This window comes from Cutaneotrichosporon oleaginosum (assembly GCF_008065305.1).
Source record: "Cutaneotrichosporon oleaginosum strain ATCC 20508 chromosome Unknown ATCC20508_contig05, whole genome shotgun sequence".
NCBI lineage: Eukaryota > Fungi > Basidiomycota > Tremellomycetes > Trichosporonales > Trichosporonaceae > Cutaneotrichosporon > Cutaneotrichosporon oleaginosum.
The window spans coordinates 329072-348994 of NW_027072174.1; the positions used below are offsets into that span (position 1 = coordinate 329072).

At 61.9% G+C, this 19923-nt stretch overlaps 9 protein-coding genes across 9 annotated transcripts; 3 read left to right on the top strand and 6 right to left on the bottom strand.

Moving 5' to 3' along the window:
• Positions 1–139: 139 nt before the first annotated feature.
• On the top strand, positions 140–1635 carry COLE_05649 (uncharacterized protein; the record flags this gene model as incomplete). The annotated part of the gene is made up of 5 exons (XM_018423557.2): positions 140–176; positions 225–360; positions 406–430; positions 517–731; positions 1149–1635. 5 exons carry the CDS (start codon positions 140–142, stop codon positions 1633–1635), a joined length of 900 nt encoding a protein of 299 aa, XP_018277867.1.
• Positions 1636–2404: 769 nt separating this feature from the next.
• Positions 2405–3556, bottom strand: COLE_05650 (uncharacterized protein; the record flags this gene model as incomplete). Its single annotated transcript, XM_018421428.2, has 2 exons — positions 2405–2505; positions 2539–3556. The coding sequence occupies 2 exons, from the start codon at positions 3554–3556 to the stop codon at positions 2405–2407; spliced, it is 1119 nt and encodes a 372-aa protein (XP_018277868.1).
• An 836-nt stretch (positions 3557–4392) lies between these two features.
• On the bottom strand, positions 4393–6008 carry COLE_05651 (uncharacterized protein; the record flags this gene model as incomplete). The annotated part of the gene is made up of 3 exons (XM_018426761.2): positions 4393–5386; positions 5421–5550; positions 5657–6008. 3 exons carry the CDS (start codon positions 6006–6008, stop codon positions 4393–4395), a joined length of 1476 nt encoding a protein of 491 aa, XP_018277869.1.
• Positions 6009–7188: 1180 nt separating this feature from the next.
• COLE_05652 (uncharacterized protein) lies at positions 7189–8959 on the bottom strand (the record flags this gene model as incomplete). The annotated part of the gene is made up of 7 exons (XM_018423558.2): positions 7189–7540; positions 7576–8015; positions 8053–8280; positions 8314–8522; positions 8555–8699; positions 8737–8841; positions 8876–8959. The coding sequence occupies 7 exons, from the start codon at positions 8957–8959 to the stop codon at positions 7189–7191; spliced, it is 1563 nt and encodes a 520-aa protein (XP_018277870.1).
• A 713-nt stretch (positions 8960–9672) lies between these two features.
• COLE_05653 (uncharacterized protein) lies at positions 9673–11238 on the bottom strand (the record flags this gene model as incomplete). The annotated part of the gene is made up of 2 exons (XM_065626429.1): positions 9673–10687; positions 10727–11238. 2 exons carry the CDS (start codon positions 11236–11238, stop codon positions 9673–9675), a joined length of 1527 nt encoding a protein of 508 aa, XP_065482240.1.
• A 2289-nt stretch (positions 11239–13527) lies between these two features.
• COLE_05654 (uncharacterized protein) lies at positions 13528–14793 on the bottom strand (the record flags this gene model as incomplete). Its single annotated transcript, XM_065626430.1, has 5 exons — positions 13528–13904; positions 13957–14037; positions 14170–14238; positions 14279–14318; positions 14464–14793. The coding sequence occupies 5 exons, from the start codon at positions 14791–14793 to the stop codon at positions 13528–13530; spliced, it is 897 nt and encodes a 298-aa protein (XP_065482241.1).
• Positions 14794–15006: 213 nt separating this feature from the next.
• On the bottom strand, positions 15007–16989 carry COLE_05655 (uncharacterized protein; the record flags this gene model as incomplete). The annotated part of the gene is made up of 3 exons (XM_018421429.2): positions 15007–15732; positions 15768–16847; positions 16885–16989. The coding sequence occupies 3 exons, from the start codon at positions 16987–16989 to the stop codon at positions 15007–15009; spliced, it is 1911 nt and encodes a 636-aa protein (XP_018277873.1).
• Positions 16990–17278: 289 nt separating this feature from the next.
• COLE_05656 (uncharacterized protein) lies at positions 17279–18268 on the top strand (the record flags this gene model as incomplete). The annotated part of the gene is made up of 3 exons (XM_018420432.1): positions 17279–17372; positions 17438–17883; positions 17921–18268. 3 exons carry the CDS (start codon positions 17279–17281, stop codon positions 18266–18268), a joined length of 888 nt encoding a protein of 295 aa, XP_018277874.1.
• Positions 18269–18302: 34 nt separating this feature from the next.
• COLE_05657 (uncharacterized protein) lies at positions 18303–19691 on the top strand (the record flags this gene model as incomplete). The annotated part of the gene is made up of 4 exons (XM_018420427.1): positions 18303–18410; positions 18447–19274; positions 19313–19464; positions 19499–19691. The coding sequence occupies 4 exons, from the start codon at positions 18303–18305 to the stop codon at positions 19689–19691; spliced, it is 1281 nt and encodes a 426-aa protein (XP_018277875.1).
• Between the last annotated feature and the right edge of the window lie 232 nt (positions 19692–19923).

Consider the following 19923-nt stretch of genomic DNA (forward strand, 5'->3'; position numbering starts at 1 on the left):
GGCACGCACAAAGTTTGTAGCCAGTGCTCGAGCGAGAGTGCATAACAGTCGCTGCTGTTCGTCGCTGTCTCGTCTCTCATCTCTCTCATCTCTCTCCTCTCTTCCATCTCCATCTTACACATCTTCCACATCTTCCAACATGTCCGCATCATCCGTCGCTCCCGGTGATTACGAGGGTAAGTCCCCCCACCCCATCGCCACCGCCATCACACCGCTGACAATAGGTATCCGCAAGCAGATCAAGGCTGTCCTCAAGCAGCCTGGCTACGACGACGGCTCGGCCGGCCCCATCTTCGTCCGTCTCGCCTGGCATGCGTCCGGCACCTACTCTGCCAAGCCAGGAAACGGCGGTTCTAACGGGTGAGTTTCAGTTTTCAGTCTCGCCACCACGACGCTGACAAGCAGAGCCGGCATGCGTTTCGCGCCTGAGGTAAGCTTCAGCGAGCTTCTCGCACCGCCACCCCGCGTCGACGGTGGCGAGGCCCCTGCACCTCCCCGAGCACCCGCTAATCCCAGTCCACGGACGGCGCAAACGCCGGCCTCGAGCACGCCCGCGCATTCCTCGAGCCCATCAAGGCTGCCAACCCGTGGATCTCGTATGCCGACCTCTGGACGCTCGCCGGCGTCACTGCCGTCGAGGCGATGAACGGGCCCAAGGTGCCCTGGACGCCTGGACGCACCGACTTTCCCTCTGAGAAGGAGGCGAACACGCGCGGCGACATTGAGAACCGGTGAGTTTTTCTCCGTTGAGCGAGGAGAGGAGGATGGCGGCGCTGTCACGCTACGCGGCACATGCGCGCCGCGCATGCCGCATGCCCATGCCAGCGTTATCGCTATCGGTGGTGGGCAAGAGCACATGGGCAGCGTGCGCAGGCACGCCGCCGGCTTGCGGCTTGCATGGCCACTCTACCTCCGGCCCCGGTATCCGGCAATTGCTGCTTTCCATATGCGGTTCGGCCGCGGCATGGGATCCGAGCCGGGCCTTCTTGCATCGCTGGCGCTGGCTGTGTCATCTGCCATCTGCCATCTCTGCCTGCGGGATGCAGGTGCGGAACGGCGTTCGATACCGAGCAGCATGCCGCGCCAGCTGCGCTCGCTTGCATGCTTCGGCCGACATCCCCTCTCAGAGCCACAGCCGCTAACCCCAGCCTCCCCGACGCGGCCCAGGGCGCCCAGCACATCCGCGACGTCTTCTACCGCATGGGCTTCAACGACCAGGAGATCGTGGCGCTGAGCGGCGCGCACAACCTCGGCCGCTGCCACACCGACCGCTCGGGCTTTGACGGCCAGTGGGTCGTCAACCCCACGCGCTTTAGCAACCAGTTCTTCAAGCTGCTGCTCACGCGCAAGTGGGTGCCGAAGAAGTGGGACGGCCCGTTCCAGTACGAGACGGTCGTCGCCGGCACGCCCGTCATGGCGCTGCCCACGGACATGGCGCTCATCGAGGACCCCAAGTTCCGCGTCTGGGCCGAAAAGTACGCCAAGGACCAGAAGCTCTTCTTTGAGCACTTTGCCGCTGCATTCGGCAAGCTTATCGAGCTTGGCGTGTCGCGCGACGGCAAGGGCATCGCGCTCGTCGCTGGCGCTGGCGGGTGCCCGTTCGCACACCTCGCACGCGACCGCGCACGCCTGTAAGTGCCCACGCTCGCGCCCGCTCGCAGGCCGCCCAAGCTTGTTCCCATAGATTGTAGACGACTACAGCCCTGTAGACATTAATGCACCCGCATAGACTCGGATGGTGGGGGAGGCGGAGCGGGACGGCGTCGGTGCCCGCGCGTAATTTGACTCGTGGGCTATTAGTGTGACGGATCTGCGTCAGTCCAGCATTCGTCTGGCGTGCGTTGCCGGTTCGGCGTCAACCGGTCGGAGTCAGCAAGCATGCGTGATTGGGGGACGCGAGGCGCCAGGGCTGGGCGAGGCTCGGCGTGCTGCCCGGGCTGAGGAGTGCGGGGCCATGGGTGGTCCGTGGGGCTCTCGGGGTGGGGGAGACCAATGGCGGATGGTGTGTTGTGGGATGAAACTGGCGAGGACTGGTGCACTCCTGCAGCTCGGTATTGTTGGAGAGAGCATGTCGGAGGACCGGAGTGTGCTCGAGCAGACAGCGAGAGACGGCGTGAAGTGCGTGCAAGAGGGGGAGAGAGATTTAGAGAGAGCGAGAGATGTGGAAGGGAAGAATGAAACTCTCATTCGCAGCTGATCAGCTCGTCATCAACACATCAGTTCTCTCACATACGCGATCATTCAGCATAGTCCTTCAACCTCTACACTGACCACCCGAAGACAAGCTTGCACGAGTTACACGATCGACCAACCCGCCATCCCCTGCGCACTGCACATCTTGTTCACGCTATACTACAACTTGTGATCTTGCTCTATCACCCGGCTTAGCCTCAACCTTCGAAGGCTAGAGGAACGGGCGCTCAGCCTGCGGCGTAATACGCGCTCCGTGGCGGCGGAAGCCGAGGTTGTCAAAGTCGACGTTGGCATTATGCGCCGTGATGCGGTCTGGGATCAGCTGACGCTCCCGCCGTCACTCACTGTCCCAGAGCACGACGGAGCGCGGCTCCCACCTGAGGCGGACCTGGAAATCGGAGCCCTTCTCAATATGGTCGTAGAGGAGGTTGAGGATGGCGTCGCTCTCCTCCTGCTTGAGGCCGACGATGTGGCGCGAGAACTGGCGGTTCACGAACAGCGCCTTCTCGCCCGTCACGGGATGGCGGCGCACGAGGGGGTGCACGTTCTCGACGGGCTCGCGGCGCGGCGGCGCGTTGTGCTTCTTCGCGACTTCGGCCTGCGCCACGCCCGAGTGCAGCACCTGCAGCGTTTCGAGGTATGCCGCAAAGCTGGGCGAGAGGCGGTTGTATGCCTCGCGCTGGTCCGCGTACCCCGTGTCGCCGCCGGAGGGGGGCGAGTCGTACAGAAACAGCGCGGTCAGGCCGGGCGGCTGCAGCTCGTACGTCACGTCCGAGTGCCAGCGCACGCCGTTGAGCGTCGTCGTGAACGCGTCGTAGTACGTGTCCTCGCCGGCCTTGGGGGCGCGGTAGACGAGGTGGAACTCGGGGATGCCCTTCGGATGGCCGGAGACGGGGTGGATGTGGGGACGCCCGAAGAAGGTGCCCCAGTCGCGGACGTGCCACGCCGGGTCGGCGTCGACAAAGTCTTGGTCGCGGAAGACGACTACGCCGCGCTGCGCCACGAACAGCGCCAGCTGCTGCCGCCCGGCGGCGTCCAGCTCTGTCAGCTGCACGCCGCGCACTTCGGAGCCGAAGCGCGGCGTGAGCTCGTCGACCGTCGCGGCTGACAGGAACGCGCGCGGGTCCGCGTGCTTCTTCGCCTCCAGGCCCGGGTCCGCGTGCGTGAATTCGGTCAGCGCAGGATACTTGGTCCCAAAGTCCCAGATGGGCAGGAGCGCCTTGTACGGGTACTCGGATTCGGGGCGGCCGGTCTGGCTGAACCACTGGGGCTTGGTCGTGACGGGCGCAGACTTGAGCGAGAGGTTCTTGAGCTCGTCGATGGGCGCGGCGGCCGGGGCGGTCTCGATTGAAATGGGCGCCATGGTGGATGTTGATGCTGTCCTCGAGCGGGCTCTGTTGCTTATAAGCGCCTGTGGCGGCGGACATCTCGCAGCAGCAATCGGACTCGTCCGAGATGGTGAAGCCTGTCGCCATGACTTGCACCTGCGTGGGTCAGGCACTGAGGTAGCTCGTCTTTCGCGTTTGTCTGGCTTGGTTTGCTTGGGTTGCTCAGCGAGCAGCACTGGGAAGCAGCGCTGGTCCAGCTGACGACATATGGACAGAGGAGCGTGTGACACGGCCAAGTCCGGCGGACTGTAATGTTGGTATAGGCGCAGCGTGCATGCTTCGTTCTGGCGATATAGTGGCATGGGAGGTGAGACAAACCCATCACATGCCACTGGGCGCTCTGGGAGATGTATGCACCATAGACGTAGAGATGGCGTTGGTGCCACGGCGAGTTGCGTGATCGTGGCCTTGTGTGCCGTGATGGCGACATTTCGCCGGTCATGATCGCAACCGGCGTCTAATCTAATCTTTCGTCTGCCGATGATGCTGCCGCTCGCGAACGATAAGTGCAGCAATTGGTTGAAGGGCAAGCACTTGGTGCAACAAGTGCATATCGTGCCATCTGTACCCACCGCACCGCCGCTGATGGTGAAGCCGTCGACTGCGACTGACACTTTCAGCGGAGAGTAGTGCGCCCAGCTCCCGTCGCCGACAGTGTACGTTGCGTCTGACCCGCCCTCCTGCCCAAGCGGCTGCCCAAGCAACTCCCTGCGGCTGGCTCTCCACCACACCCGTATCGATGCCGCAGCCACTTCATACCATTCTACTTGCTCGCTCCCACACTTGCCCACCTCACACCGTGGTCGCCCCCTCACACAGTCATAGCCGCAACCTTGATGACGCAGAACTCGTCCACGCCGTGGTGCAGGCCGCCCTCCTTGCCAATCCCGGACTCCTTGATGCCCCCGAACGGGCTCTCGGCGGTGTTGGCGTTTGCCGTGTTAATAGCGATAGTCCCGCTCTCGAGACGGTCGTAGCAGCGCCACGCGCGGCTAATGTTCTGCGTCCAAACATAATTGGAAAGACCCATGTCCGTCGCGTTACACAGCTCGACGACCTCGTCCTCGCTCTCGAAGGGATAAAGCGACACGATCGGCGCAAACATCTCCTCGCGGTACACCTGTGCGTCGCGGCTGGCGCCGAGCACAAGCGTCGGCTCGAACAGGTACCCAGTGCCGAAGCGGCTGCCGCCCATAACGAGCTTGCCGCCGTGCTTGACCGCGTCCTCGACGAGGGTGACGGCGCGCGCGGCGCCGCGCTCCGTCGTGACGGGCCCGTTGGTCGAGTCCGCATCGAGGCCGTGCCCGAACTTGAGCTTGCGCATGCGCTCCTCGACGAGCGCGGCGAACTTGTCGAACACACCCTTCTGCACAAAGACGCGGTTCGCGCACACGCACACCTGCCCTGCGTGCCGCAGCTTGTTGGCCATGAGCGCGTCCGCGGCCTTGTCGAGCTCGGCGTCGTCGAAGACCACCCACCCGCCGTTGCCGCCCAGCTCCAGCGTCATCTTCTTTAGCGACGGCGCGCACTGCGCCATGAGCAGCTTGCCGATTGCCGTCGAGCCTGTGAATGATACCTTCTTGATGCGCTTGTCCTCGCACAGCTTCTTGCCAACGGCGGGGGTCGTCTCGTTCGAGGCCGTGACTACGTTGATGACACCCTTGGGAATGCCGGCCTTCTGGGCGAGAAGCGCAAGTGCCAGCGTCGTCGTCGGCGTCTCAGGCGACGGCTTGATCACCATCGTGCATCCGGCCGCGAGTGCCGTCGCCATCTTGCGCAGCACGATGACGAGGGGAAAGTTCCATCTGATGTCAGCTGAGCCGCAGCCGCGATGCTCACGGGCAGAGAAGGGCGACTGGGCCGATGGGCACCTTCTGCGTGAAAAAGCGCAAGGTGGGGTTGTCGTTGGCCTTGATCGCCTCGCCCTGGATACGCTCAGCCTCGCCGGCCATGAGCCACGAGTAGGTAGCTGTTGTCAGCGACAATGCTTGTGAGTGGCGGCCGGTCCCCACCGGCGCCGGCACAATTCTCCTAGGAACCCGAGACGCCGAGAGCTGAGATTCACACCGACTCACTCGCGTAGTCGACCTCGGCGCGCGCCTCGACGAGCGCCTTGCCCGACTCCATTACGAGCAGCTGCGCGAGGTCCTCCTTGTGCTGGCGCACGAGCTCGTCGAGCTTGAGGATCATGCGGGCGCGCTGGCGCGCCGTCACGTCCTTGAACGACTTGAATGCCTCGGTGGCTGCGGCGATGGCCTTGTCCGTGTCGGAGTCGTCCATGGCCGGCGCCGAGGTCCAGATATCGCCATTGGCGGGGTCGATGACGTCAAACGTCTTGCCCGACGCCGCGGAGACCTGCTCGTCGTTGATCCAGCCCTTGGTGATGAGCAGGGAGGGCTCGGCGAGCTTGAAGTTGGGGTGGACCATGTTGTTTTAGACGTGGGAGAGGAGCGTTCGCGGGAGAGAGTGGGAGAGTGGCTGCGCGGCAGAGGAGCAGATGCGCGCGGTGGGAATAGACGAGAGATGAAGAAAAGAAGAAGAGATGGGAAGAGCACATGTCATGATGCCGGCCGGCGGCGGCTGTAAGAGATGCCCACCTCCACCGGCCCGAGCCGGTCAAACGCGGTCGTCTCTTTCGGCGGCTTCCATCCCTCCATACGTCCATACGACACCATGACGACCCTGCAATGACCCCATCTAGCTTGCGTACCATGCCAGCACCACGGCCACGGCGTCTTCCGGTCCCGGGTCAAGGTTGCGGGCGAGCATGTGGGGTCCCTATCGGTACACAGGAGCAGCGGAACTCCGGCGAGGTTGACGGAAATCGCACGGCTAATGGCCGCATCACGAGATTCAACTTCGGTCACCGAGCGTTGAGGCCGATAGCGTAACCCGCACGGAAATCAAGTCCACAATATATAACCAGCATCTGACGCTCGAACTTATGCGCGTGAAGTGACGCCCATGTGGATGCCAATCTCGGTGGGGATGGAAATCCGAGTCCCGAGGGAGAATCAAGATGCCGACTGCCGAGCTGCCGAGATCACATCAGCTGTCGTTGCACTTCTTCAGAAAGCGTCAACCCCGCCCCATCCGAGATCTACCTGCATCAGCTATCCACAAGAGAATTACACTATGCATCTTTGGCGTGATGCTCTTGCTCTGAGTTTCAACATGTCCGTACCTCCGCCGGACCAGTCACGGCAGCCGCCGCAAGTACAGCCACTTCAAGCAAGTTTGCTGCTTGCCCGCTTTATTCAACCACTCTCTACCTCGGCGCACTCGGATCACACATAAATGTGTTCCCCGACAGCACGACCACTGCACTACAGCCCGGTTGCCGCGGTTGTTGGCAGCGCGGCAACAATGCCATATCTGCCCGATTCGCCGGTAAAAACTGATCAGCCCCCGTCGAGGTTTGAACTCGAGACCATTGCATCTGCAGCCGTGAAGCTCTACAAGTGCAACATTCTACCACTGAACTACAAGGGCCGACTAATATTCGTCCACGGACGCCATCCAGGATCGGCCTGGGCGCTAATCTGTCATCGCAGTGCTGTTCCCCTGCGCCGCTCCGCGTCGATGGCACTACTGATGCATACACTGCCTACCACGTATACCGGAACGCCGGATTCTGCTTATCTGTGAGATCTCTCCATTCTGCCGCGACGCTTGATGCGTCCTCGGCCCCATCCGCCTCGGCCGCTTCGGGCTGCGGCAGCGTGTCTTTGCGCCTGTTGTCGCGTGCGCACAAGAACGCATACGTCACGAGAAGCACGATGGCGACGCAGTATCCGCACAGCATGGTAATGATGGCGGAGCGGTACGTCGGTTCTTCTCGTGCGAGGAAGCTCTGCGGGCCGATGAGGTTGCCAACGCAGTACGCGATCTGTATGATGCCGAATACGGTCACCTTCTTGCTTGCGCCGGCGACGTTGGCGTAGATGAGATACGAGCCGCTGGCGTCAGTCTTGCAGCCGGGATGGATGCTCACATCGCGACGTTCGGGCCCCAGTAGCAGAAGAGGAGGAAGAGTGCGCCGAGCGAGGCGCTTTTGTTGCTCCGCGGGACCGAGTGGAGCATGATGACCGCGGCGAGGCACACGAGCACGCCGGCAATAATGCACGCGACGGGGCGGCGGGTGCGCTGGGCCGCGAAGGCGATGGCGAGCGCAGCGAGCCAGCTAATCACGCCCGTTGGGATCGCGAGCAGCGTCGTCTCTTTGATGCTGAAGCCGAGACTTTTGACGATGAGCGAGTTGAAGCCCACGAGGCCGCCGTTCGGGATGTTGAGGCAGCACGTGCACACGAAGAGGACCCAGGTCTTGGGGTCTGCTAGGCCCTCGACGATCTGCGCGCGCTTGATCCGCTGGCTTGTCACTCCAGTGTTGTTGCCCGCGACGCGGCGGACGGCGATGACCTTTTCGCGGTCGGTCTGGGTCAGAAAAGGCGGAGGGGCGGCTACTACTCACCATCCACCACGCGGAAGTCGGGTTGTTTGGGAGGAAGACGAGTGCCACGATGCCGGTGAGGACGCTCCAGCAAGCCATGACGACGAAGAGGAGGCGCCAGCGGCCGATCGGACCGGGGTTGTAGAACTGCATCGCGAACGACAAGAGGCCGTTCACGACGCTCGAGAGCGTGCTATACACGACGGCGGCGCGCAGGTTCTGCTCGCCGCGGCGCCACCACATAGAGATCTGGGTGAGCGACTTTGCTGTCAGTGTACTCACCAGCAGTCCGCCCAAGCTCGGAGCGCCGCCCTCGAGCACGCCCAGGAAGAAGCGGCAGGCCCACAGCCCGCGGTAGTCCTTGACGCCACTCATGCCGAACATGACAATACCGTATCCGACGACGTTGGCGGCGTACAGCTTGCCGATGAGGTTGAAGCGCTGGGCAAAGTAGCACTGGGGCAGCATCATGGCGATCATGCCGAGGCTCACTGGGGTCAGCGGCCTCGTGGACGCGACGCACGCATCGAGTTCGCCCAGCTGTACTGCTGTCCCTTGAGCCCGAGGTCGGACTGGAGCCCAAATGTCGCCGCCGTCCCGAGCACGACCTTGTCTGTCCCGCTCATGAGCGTGCAAAAGAACAGCGTGGTGAGGACCACGAAATCGATCTGGGTCAGCCGCGCCACGGAGCCACGGAGCACGTACTTTGCGGCGCACACGCCGCTCCTCCTCTTCCGTCCACGGGGCGAGCAGCGCCGCCCCATCCGGGCGGGCAGCGACATTGGCAAGGAATGCCGCAGCAACATCGTACTGATGTCAATATCAGGGTCGACTTGTGTCTCACCTCATCAATCTCAGTCTTATTACACCGTGCGAGCACGTCCGCCTCCTCGACGATTCCAATCTTCTCAGCGCTGCGGTCGGCCATGATGAACAGATGGATGAGATGGAGACGGACGATGAAGAGTCTGACGCCGCACGCCGATCATAGCCCGTTCGCTGTTGAGCTGCTAATCCGTGTCCGCGGGCCGCCGGCGTAGCGATACACGTTCCGTCGCAGATCTGCACTCCCTGCGCCACGCCTTCCCGCTTTGCGTGGGGGCTGAGAGCTCAACGGGGTTTTGATCAGAACGAGAAGGGTTGTGGCGTGGGTCTCCCGCGCAGGGTTGAAATTTGGGTAATCTAGATTTCGATCCGCACGCCATGCTCACGCCGACGCCGAAACGACCGAGTTCAAGCCAAGCTCGCGGATCGTAATTGCTCCGCAGCTCCATGCTGTTTTGGCACTGCCTGCAGTCGGAGTGCACGGCCAAGTCAGGCGTGAGTGGACCAGTTGTTCTTTTCTGTGAGCGGTATTGCAACTGGAACGAGGAGGCGACAAGCGGCGCACGTACGTGCATATCCCGATCCTGAGCTGGAGAACTGCAGAACGGTGGATCGCGATTGATTATACGATTTCCGACGAAAGTTAGGGGAAGCTCGGCGGCCAGTCCCGCCTGCTGCGGAGTGGTACTGATGCATGGAATTGTGTAGAGTGTCCTATATACGCTAGGATGGTCCGGAATGTCTAACGTCGCGGCAGGACGTATCTGTCTGACGCTGCTGCTCATGTTTGAAGACGGAGCTCGTCGTGCAAACGTCCTAATCCCCCCTCCGCGCCTGCGGGGGCATGTAGCTGCGGCGGCCGGGGCCGATTTCGAGCGGGTCGCCGGTACACAGTGCGGCCCAGTCGGCGGGCTGCGGGATGGCGCGGACCAGGTCGGGGCGGACGACGACGGCGGCCATCTTGCCGACGCTGAGGTGCCAGCCGATGTGGCAGTGGAGGGGCCACACGCCGGGGTTGTCGAGCGGAAGGCGGAGGACGGCCCAGCTCTTCGGGCCGAGGGTGAGTGTATCCCTGCGCGTCGGGTTGTCGAGGGCGAGGCTGATGCCGTCGGTGGAGTTGATGACGCCGTGGCCGCGCGCAACGATCGAAAAGGGCCGCCCGTGCAGGTGGAACGGGTGCGGCGCGCCGTCGAGCTGGTTGATGATGATGTCCGCGGCTGCGCCCGTGAACATCGCGCTCGCGAGGCGGGAGGGGTCGATCTCGCGCCCGTCCTGTACGACTTTGAGGAGCGGATCGTTGATGAGGTTCTTGAATGGGACGCCGTTGAATCCCCACCCGACGTACTTGCCGCCTGTGCGGGGGTCGACGAACTCGCCGACGACCGAGGTGAACACGTGCGTTTCGTCTGCGACCGCCGGCGCCGCGATAGCTTCCAACGGCGTGAGCGGGTATCCGAGGTCGTCCATGTCGCGGCAGTCGGGGTTGCCCATGTCTGGCAGCCCGGGCCACTGCTGCGTTTGCGGGAGGGCGAAGCCCTCCGCCGACCCCCCGTCGTCAAAGTATCGCAGGATCGCTTGGCCGTCCACCCGCCATTTGTCGTTGTAGCACCCGGTGGCGGCGCGCGCGCGGATCCAGTACCCTGCGCCGTGGGAGCCCTGGTTCATCTCCACGACGATAGAGTAGCGCTGGCCGGGGGCGATGACGAGCTCGTTGACGCGGATGGGCTCGATGGCCGTGTCGTCCGCCTCGATGACCGTGACGCTGTGCTCGTCGATCGAGACGTGCAAGAGCGAATGCGAGCCGTGGTTCACGAGGCGCAAGCGCAAGCGCTTGCCCGGCGCGGCGCGCACTTCGTGCGGCGCCACGTCCGTGTTGCATGGCACGCCGCGCTGGACGTACGAGCAGTCGACTTGGCCGACACCGTTGATGATCACGCTGTCCGGCACATCGACGGGCGCGCACCCGCGATACCCGTCTTTCGACTTGGCGGCCTCTACGATCGTCTCGCTGTCGTCCTGCCAATAGTCGGCGACGTAGAGCAGGTGGTCGTCGTCGTGCTGGCTCGCCAGCGGGTCGTTGGGCGCGTGGATCAGCAGCGCGCCGAGGACCCCGTCCGACATCGTGTTCCCAAAGTGCGCGTGGTACCAGTACGTGCCCTTCTCTTGATCGAGCTCGAAGCGGTACGTAAAGCTTCCGCCGGGCGGAATCGAGCACTGCGAAAAGCCGGGCACGCCGTCCATGTACTGTGTCTTGTTTTGGTGGATGCCGTGCCAGTGGATCGCTGTCGGCTCCTCGATCCGGTTGTTGACCTCAATAACCATGGTGTCGCCCATCACGGCCTCGATGATCGGCCCCGGAAACTGGCCGTTGATGACCGTCATGCGGCGCAAGAAGCCGTCCGGCGACCCCGCGCGATACTCGATGTTGAGGACGTATTTGCGCTCGCCAGGCGCGCTGTTGGGGTCCAGCGTGGGGCGGAAGCCCGGCGCGCTCACCGCCGTGTCCGGGATCGGCTTTTGCTCGTAGTGGTACCACGCGCCGTATTGAGGCTTGCGCGCACCAGCGCCGTATGTGCCCGGCTCGCCTTCTGGGAGTTCGGGCATCGGTAGCGAGGTGACGATGCCGAGGCCGGAGGGGCGAGCCGTCGGCGTCGCCATGTTGGGCGCGAAGACTTGTGCGAGGGCTGGCACGATCGCCGCCGCGTAGAACAGGAGGCGCACCATGGTAACTGGACCAGAAGTGGTGCGCAGTCGAAGCGTGATGAGTTACCGTGTGTAGGGGTTGCGCTTAATGGCGTGGCAGATGGTTGGGCTGCTCGTGAACTTGCCGCTTGGAGAGGTGTAACTGATGGTGACGGCAGAGGAGTGGCTGGTGTTCCTGGTGAGAACAAACCGAAGGGGTGAAGGAGATGGGCAGGGGTTTCGAAAACTTGTTGGAGTGGGGGAGAAATTAGCAGGGACGTGAAGAGCGTTCGCGAACTAGCAAGACGAAAGTGGCGCGCGCCATTTTATACCATTCTCGAGAGTCATTCTCGAGTGGCAACAAGTTGAGTCGAGGGTGAGCCACAAACACCGGACCCGCGCTGCCATCAGCTCTGTGTGCGGCGCACTCAAAGCGCTCATTAAACCGCGTCCTGGCGACGACGGAGGCACGCGACAAGGTTCCGGGCGGTGTGCTGCCGTGAGCAGCCATCCCGGAAGGCATTTACGCATGTTTCCGCTGTTCCTGCACATGTACTCGCGAGCATACGCTCCTGGCATTCTGTCCGCTGTACTCGGGAGGCGCGTACGTACGCCAGTGCCCTCGTGCCATGCTGCCTGGCCCGTCGTTGTACGTCGAGTCGCCACCCGTCGCCTCTGACGGCCCATGTTTCCTCTCAGCGTGGCGAAATGGCGCAGCGAGCATTGGCCGCTGAGAGAGCATGAGCGCGCAGACACAACGCGCGGCCTGGGTAAGTATGCTTCATAAGGCTCAGGGCCATTAGTCTGTTGTCCCATCCCTTGTCTCCACGAACGCATTAGCTCATCCCGAAACACTGCTTCCAGAAGGGAGGGAGGCGTGCTGGCAACCCGTCTGGCGTAGGTCAGCGCGTCAAAGTTAAGCGCGTGACGTGAGTGGCAATGTCCAGAGGGCTCCGCTTCCAACGGCGATGGACCACTCAGCGCGTGCGCGTTAGGCAGCAGGATAATCGCACCAGCACGTGAAGACGCGAGGCACAATGGCACCGCAGAGGATGTTCGCTGTGCGCCACAATGCCGCGTCCATCGCCACCGCCTCCGCCGCAGTCGCGCGTCAAAAGTCGTGAAAGCATGCAGAGCAAAGCGGGAGCCTGCGGAGCTTGCGTGCGCGAGATGCGTGGGGCGGTGCGGATCACATGATCACAACTTTAATGCAGTTGTCCGTTGGAGTGCCTGGCAGCGCTTGCTCGCGTCCTGATCGAGCGGGCAGCAGACCGCCCATCTGCATCCGAGGCGCCTCGAATGAGTATGCATGTCCAGACGTACTCGCGTCTGAGCGCCGTCTTGGCCTGAAAGTGCGCATGGTATCCCATCAATCCTACGCAATCCAGTTGCCTCAGATGCGGGCCATGGGCCCTCGATCCCTCGAATGGTCCCAGCAGAATATCCTAGCACGCACATCCGGATGCCTCGGGAACGTCGTCGGCAGGCTTTGAAACGTCGATTTCTGGGGTGAGCGCGGATCAGGTGGCAAAATGAGCCACTCTAGCGAGTCTGCTCCACACACGTATCACGCATCACGAATGGGTCACCCCTGTGGAGATCTCTATCCCGCGCTGCGCGGTCCTAGCCGGCGAGCGACTGAGGAGCCGCGGCCACCATTTCCCGCGTCTGTGCTGCACGCACGCACAGCCGGGAAACAAGCTCCACCAGCGACAAACAAGGATACCCGCCAAGTCGCTACTGCTCCGCGAGCCAGTGTAGCTTCCGACACAGCAACACTTTACCCGCCGTTCCTCAATCATCTTATGAGAGATGTCTTCCTTTTCCGTTTTTCTCGTTTGCTGAGCTTGACCAGTTCTCTGGCGCTCCGCAACGCTCCAACTCTCGTCCTCATACCGCTTGCTGTCGCCTCCCCCACTTTGAGAGGATACAAAACCTTGGACTGGGTGGAGTAGCGAGACAGCGGCCATGTCGGATCTCCCAGCTTCGCTACCAGCGACGAGAGCACAGCCCGTCTTCAAGGCGGCGTGACAAACTCCCCGCGGCTAGCTCTCCCCATCCCAACACAACAACCCCGCACCACAACTCACTCTGGTTTTCTGCAGCCGCCGCAGCCTCGCTGCTCCCACCCGGCAGCGCCATTGCGATCTTCTTGAACAGCGTCTTGACGTTGTGTCCCGCCTTCGCACTTGTCTCAATGCTCATAATGTTCAGCTCCTTGGCACGCTTTTCGAGCTCGTCCTGCGTCACCTGGCGCTTGTCATTCAAGTCCGTCTTGTTCCCAACCAGCACGATGATCACATCCTCGCCGCGCTCGTTGCGCACGTCGTCGACCCACTTGGTGGTGTTGAGGAACGAGGTGCGGTCTGGAGTGGAGTGAGCGCGTGCCCGGCGAGCCAGAAGGAAGGCAAAACCCACTCGTGATGTCGTACACGATGACGGCCACAGACGAATCTCGGATGTATGAGGGGATCAGAGAGCGAAAGCGTTCCTGCTGTCAGTACGAGCGGCATACGTCCTCTCACCTGTCTGCAGGCCGAGAGCGCGTGGTCAGTACATGCCTATCTTCGACGCGCGCATCACTCACCCCGCTGCTGTCAGCCACGCCTCAAAGCCTGAACCCAGACTCACCAGTGTCCCACAGTTGCAACCGCACCGTACGGTCCTCGAGGTACATGGTCTTGGACAAAAAGTCGATGCCTGTCATTAGCCACGACCGAGCGCGAGCGTGGGGCCGCACCGATCGTCGCCTGGTACGTGTTGTCGAACGTGTCGTACATCTGGAGTCAGCACGCCACGCTCTGCGCGCCCTCCCTCGCTCCCACTACTCCGGTTGAACGCCGGACATGCGCAGATCTCCCATTCCGCGCCATCGCGCCATTCGTGATCGCAGCGCGAGACCGTGCACCCTCTCCAACGACTCACGAAGCGGGTGATGAGCGACGTCTTGCCGACACTCTGCTCGCCGAGGAAGACGAGCTTGAACTTCTTGAGCGGGCTCGAGGCCTGAAACTCGGCCCCGGAGGCTGGAGCGGACATTGCGGCGTGGGAGTGGACGGTGGGAAGGCAGGCGGAGGGGGACTGGTGAGTGGGACGTGCAGGGGGGTGCGGCGTGGAGGTGGCCGGCGGGGGGTGGTCACCAGACAGAAGCGTCGAAGAGGATGAAGCGGGCAGCGAGGGAGCGAGGAGAGAGGGCGAGAGAGAATGGAAGAGAGATGTTGTTGAGCAAGTCGTCTTGGAGATGGCCGATGACATGCACCAGTTGCGGTGGCAAGGGGAACCCACCACCGCGACGCCCAGTGATTGCCCCATCCGGTAACTGCCCCACGTGGTGGGAATTACCCTTATCTCGCCTGTAAATACGATCCATTAGTATAGCATTACAATTCGCTGGCCACCTCCCATCAGCCTTCTCTCACGGATATTGACAAGACAGTAAATGCTACATATGGTCGTTGCGACTACAATCTACATGGGTCGGCGCGGCGCAGGACTCGGCGTCCAGCTCAGTGCGCCGCGGCTGCCTCCTCCCCATCCACTCCCCTTCTCCATCGCCGCACTTCGTGCACTTCCCCCGCTGCTCAGCCCAAGCCCGCTCCGCGGCGTACGCCCAAGGCTGCGGTCAAGAAGACTCTTTGCTGCAGGCGTTAGGTTGCCCTCGCGCCGCGGCGTGGCGGGCGGCCCCATCCGCCCGCCGCTCGAGCGGTCCGCCAAGCGTGTCCGCTCAGCCGCTGCACGAAGCGCAGATACACCCGAGGGCTTCTGGTAAGCCCGCGCGCGGTCCGACATCGCCTTGCCAGCCTTGGTGCCAAGCTTGCGACCCAGTTCGTCGCGGGCTTTCGGCTCGGGGAACTTGAACTTGGGTCCGTCGAGAGGGTCGGTCGAGCCATCAAGCGCGCGCGGTGTTGCGAGCAGTGTACCGTAAGTCATCAGTGGCGGCAGGTCCTCTGGGTCGGGATCCGCCTCATCCAGGAGCGCGTATGCTTCCCGCTCGCCTGAGATTGCGCGGTCAACCCATGACTCAGCGACCGTGCTCCCTCGAACAGATGGCGCCGCGCCGCTTTCCTCCTCCTCATCTGCGATGCGCGTGTTGCGGTGTGAGATCGTCGGCGGATGCGTGGCCGACACGTTCGGTCGCTGCTGCTCAAATGGCTTGGTGTACGCGTCTGGCGGGAACATGAGACCGTTCATCGCCTTAGGTCAGCGGGTTCTGGGGCGGAAAGGCTTACCTTGAACGGCCATTGCTGCACACGCCCACCGGTCACGTCCGGCTCATCGTCACCCATCACACTTTTCTCCAGCTTGTCGCGGCGCGCCTTCTCCGCCACGCCACGACCTCGTCCATCGCCCGATCCACTGGCGCTTTCGTGGTGTGGAACGATTGCGCCGTCCTCGGTCGACACAAGAGCTGTAGGCGGAAGACCGGCTTTGACCAGCGCCTTAGAGAGCGGGTGCTCCGCAGGAAGCTCTGCCTCTTGCAGTGGTGGTGGCGGGAGAGCGGAGGCAGCCGAAGCGTCGGTGGCCTTGATAACTGCTCCCGCGGAGCTCTTGACTAGCGCCGAGCTGGGCTGGCCTGCCGCCTCCTTGCCCTTGATCTTGTCGCTCTTCCCCTGCTCCGCCTCGGTTTCTGATTCTTGAGGCCTAGCCTCGATCATCCGGCGCTCCCTCCACGCCTCCCCTTCCGCACGGTCCGTTCCTCCACTGCCTAACCCAGTGATCAGGCGGCGCCCGTTGACGTCGACCCGCCATTCACCGTTCGTCGCTGCGTCGAGGATCATTTTACGCCTCTCCTCGCCCTCGAGTCGCCTTCCTTCGGCCACGCGCTCGACTTCAAAAGCCCACGCATTCGCATCCTCCTTGCGCATGCGGTTCTCCTCCTCGATAATGTGCACAAAACTCGCGTTATCTTCGGACGTGTAGTTGCGTTGGAAGGCATCGAGGCTCAAGTCGTCGCGGACGGTCGGTTTTGCCTTCTTGCGCGACGGTCCCGGCTCTGGGGCAAACTCGTCCTCCGCGGGCCGCCGCACAGTGGCTGGCGTCTCCCACCCGCGCCCGCCGATAGGCGTGCGGCCGTTGTCAACGGGACGGTTGATGCGCGGCGTGTCGTCGAATCGGTCTGAACGGCCTGGTGAGCGACCTTCCTCCTTGTCCTGGGCGAGCTTGGCCAGCTTGCGAATCGAGGTGCGGAGCTTGTCGGGGTCATTCTCAGCGAGCGCGGAGAGGTATTCGTTTGTGGCAACGAGGTGGGGGAGGTTTGGAAAGAAGTCGCGCTGGATGATATGGGACAGAGCCTCGGTGTACGAGTCTTCCTGTGGTTGTTAGCTGGTACACAAGGAAGTCTCTCACGTCTAGAACCTGCTGTTGGTACAGGCTGCGCTGGCCAGACTTTGGGCCTTGGATAAGGCGAGGGGCGGGCCCCGGGCGCTTGCGGAGTCCGTCGCCGTCAAACATGGCGGCGAGAGGAGGGCGGCTGAGAAGAGTGAGGGAGTGAATGCGAGATGATTGTGTTGGGTGGCGATTGGGGTATATCCAGATGGCAGGCGGTAGACGGAATAAAGGGGGAGGGTGAAATAAACCCATCGCTTGAGCGGTGGAGCGATACGCGATGGCTGTTGCTGATCGAGCTGACTCGGTCTCCGTTCCCCCTCCGTCTCCATCCCGCCCACTTGCTGCATCTCTCTTTCTCTCTCACTCTCCCTCTCACACACTTCTACTCACGCTCACAGCTGCTTCAAACTCAATGACAAGGCGTATCGTCCGCGTTGCTCTCCTCATCTGCGACACTCCAGTGAGCTTGCTCATTCAGGCCGCAGCTGACCACTCAGCCCGACGTCGTCCAGAAGGATAACGGCACATGTTAGTCGTCCCACTCGGCTCCTATCCTCGTACTGACGACCAGATCTTGACATCTTCCGCCGATGGCTTGAAGAGGCTCTCAAAGCATACCCCGATCCCGACGTCGCAGCCAACACCCAGCTCGTCCTTGACCCTTACAATGTTGTGGACAAGCTCGAATTCCCCTCCCACGACCGACTCCGTGCAGGAGCTCCTGACGGGTACGACGTCGTGATGCTCACAGGCTCCAAGCACACCGCGTACGACGTCAACTCGCACTTTGGTCCCCAGCTCATCGAGTGGATGCGCAACTTGGCCAATGCTCCAGAGTTCCAGCATGTCAAGATCATCGGCGTCTGCTACGGGCATCAGATCTTGTCATTGGCACTCGGGGGCGAGTGCAAGCAGGGGACAAATGGCTGGGAGGTTGGAGTGTACGGGTGTGACATGACAGAGGAAGGACGCTATTACTGGTCCGATTCAGTCGTCGCCAACGGTGCTTCCAAGATTGTGAGCTCTTTGAATAAGACCCGTTCGCTCACAATAGTACGTCGAGCAGATGCACAAGGACGTCGTTACCAAGGTGCCGCCCGGGTGCGATCTACTTCTCCGCTCGGAGAAGTACCCGGTCCACTCGTTCGCCAAGAAGCACCCTGCATCAACGTCAGAGAGGCCACTTGCCCAGATCCTCACCATTCAAGGCCATCCCGAGTTTACTCCGGGGATCGTCAGCACTCTGGTTGACGTGCGCTCGGAGGCTGGCATCTTCAACCCCGAGGCGACAGCCGAGGCTCGGAGGCGGCTGGGCGGCAAGGACGGTTCTGGGGGAGAGGGCGAGGGCCGTCTCGGCTGGGCGATCTGGCGCGTCATGCTCCAAGACCTCCCGGCTAAGTGAGCATCTCTCGTGCTGTAGGGTCGGCAGCTGGCTGATGCATAGTGTCGGCGACTACGTGTCTGACGAGTCTCGCTATGCCGCTATTAACAAGTTGCTGGACCGTGAGGGTCCGCTGACGGATGGGTATCAAGGAGCTGAGGCGGTGGGTCTACTACTAATTTTCGTGGCTGACGACTAGGCCAAGGACTTTCTACGTCATCAGTGCAAGATTCTTGTCATCGGCGCCGGTGGACTGGGATGCGAGATCTTGCAAGACCTTGCGCTCACAGGTTTCGGGAACATCCATGTCATCGACATGGACACGATTGACATCTCCAACCTTAACCGCCAATTCCTCTTCCGTGAGGCCGATGTGGGCAAATCCAAGGCCGAGTGCGCGGCCGCGTTCATCAACAAACGAGTGCCCGGGGTCAAGGTCACGGCCCATCACAGCAAGATCCAGGACCACCCTGACTCGTTCTACATGCAGTTCAACATTATCATCGCCGGTCTTGACTCTGTGTCGGCACGCCGGTGGATCAACGCCAAGCTGGTGGAGATGGTGGATATGGAGAACCCCGAGAGCCTCAAGCCTTTGATTGACGGGGGCACCGAGGGTTTCAAGGGCCAGTCGCGCGTCATTCTCCCCACGATCTCGTCGTGCTACGAGTGCTCTCTTGACATCCACACACCGCCCACTGCCTTCCCGATCTGCACCATCGCCAACACGCCCCGTCTGCCTGAGCACTGCATTGAGTGGGCGAGTGTGCTTGAATGGCCGCGCCTCCGCAAGGACGTCAAGCTCGACACGGACGATCCGGACCACATCCAGTGGTTGTATGACAAGGCGGCGACGCGCGCCGCGGCATTCAACATTGAGGGCGTTACATGGGCGCTCACCCAGGGTGTAGTGAAGAACATTATCCCGGCTATTGCGAGTACGAACGCGATCATTGCAGCGTCATGCTGCAACGAGGCGTTCAAGATTGCGACGAGCTGTGCGCCGATGCTGAACAACTACATGCTGGTGGGTAACAGCATGTTGTGATTATATGCTGACATTAGTACAATGGCAACGACTCGCTATACACGTTCACTTGGGAGTACGAGAAGCGGCCCGACTGCCCCGTGTGCGGCGGGGAGAGTATGGAGGTGGACGTCAAGCGTGACTGGACGCTTGAGCAGCTCATGGAATGGCTGTCGGTTCAGCAGAAGCTGTGAGTGAAATCTGAAGGTATCGCTGAAGGCCAGGCTCGTCAAACGCCCCGGGTTTATGTACGCTACGGGCGAGCCGCTGTTCATGTGGGGACCGCCACAGATCCACGAGCAGACCAAGCCCAACTTGGAGAAGCGGGTATCGGATCTTGTGCCCGAGGGCGAGGAGATTCTGGTCACGGATCCCAACCTGCCGTTCAACCTTACGATCAGGATGACGTATGTTTAGGGCGGAGGGGGGAAGAGGAGGGTGAGGGTGAGGTAGGAGGGAGACGGGGATGGCACAGACGCCAGCCACGCCGCGGCGTGTGGGCTTTGCTCAGGCCTGAGACGGATTCATTGCATGATGGAAGGGAGTGCATGGAGGCATGGTGTGTGATTATCCAAGCTGTACATGAAGTGAATGAGAGATGATGTACCACAAGAAGCCGTCCGAGGTCCGAGGGTGAGGAGATGGGTGA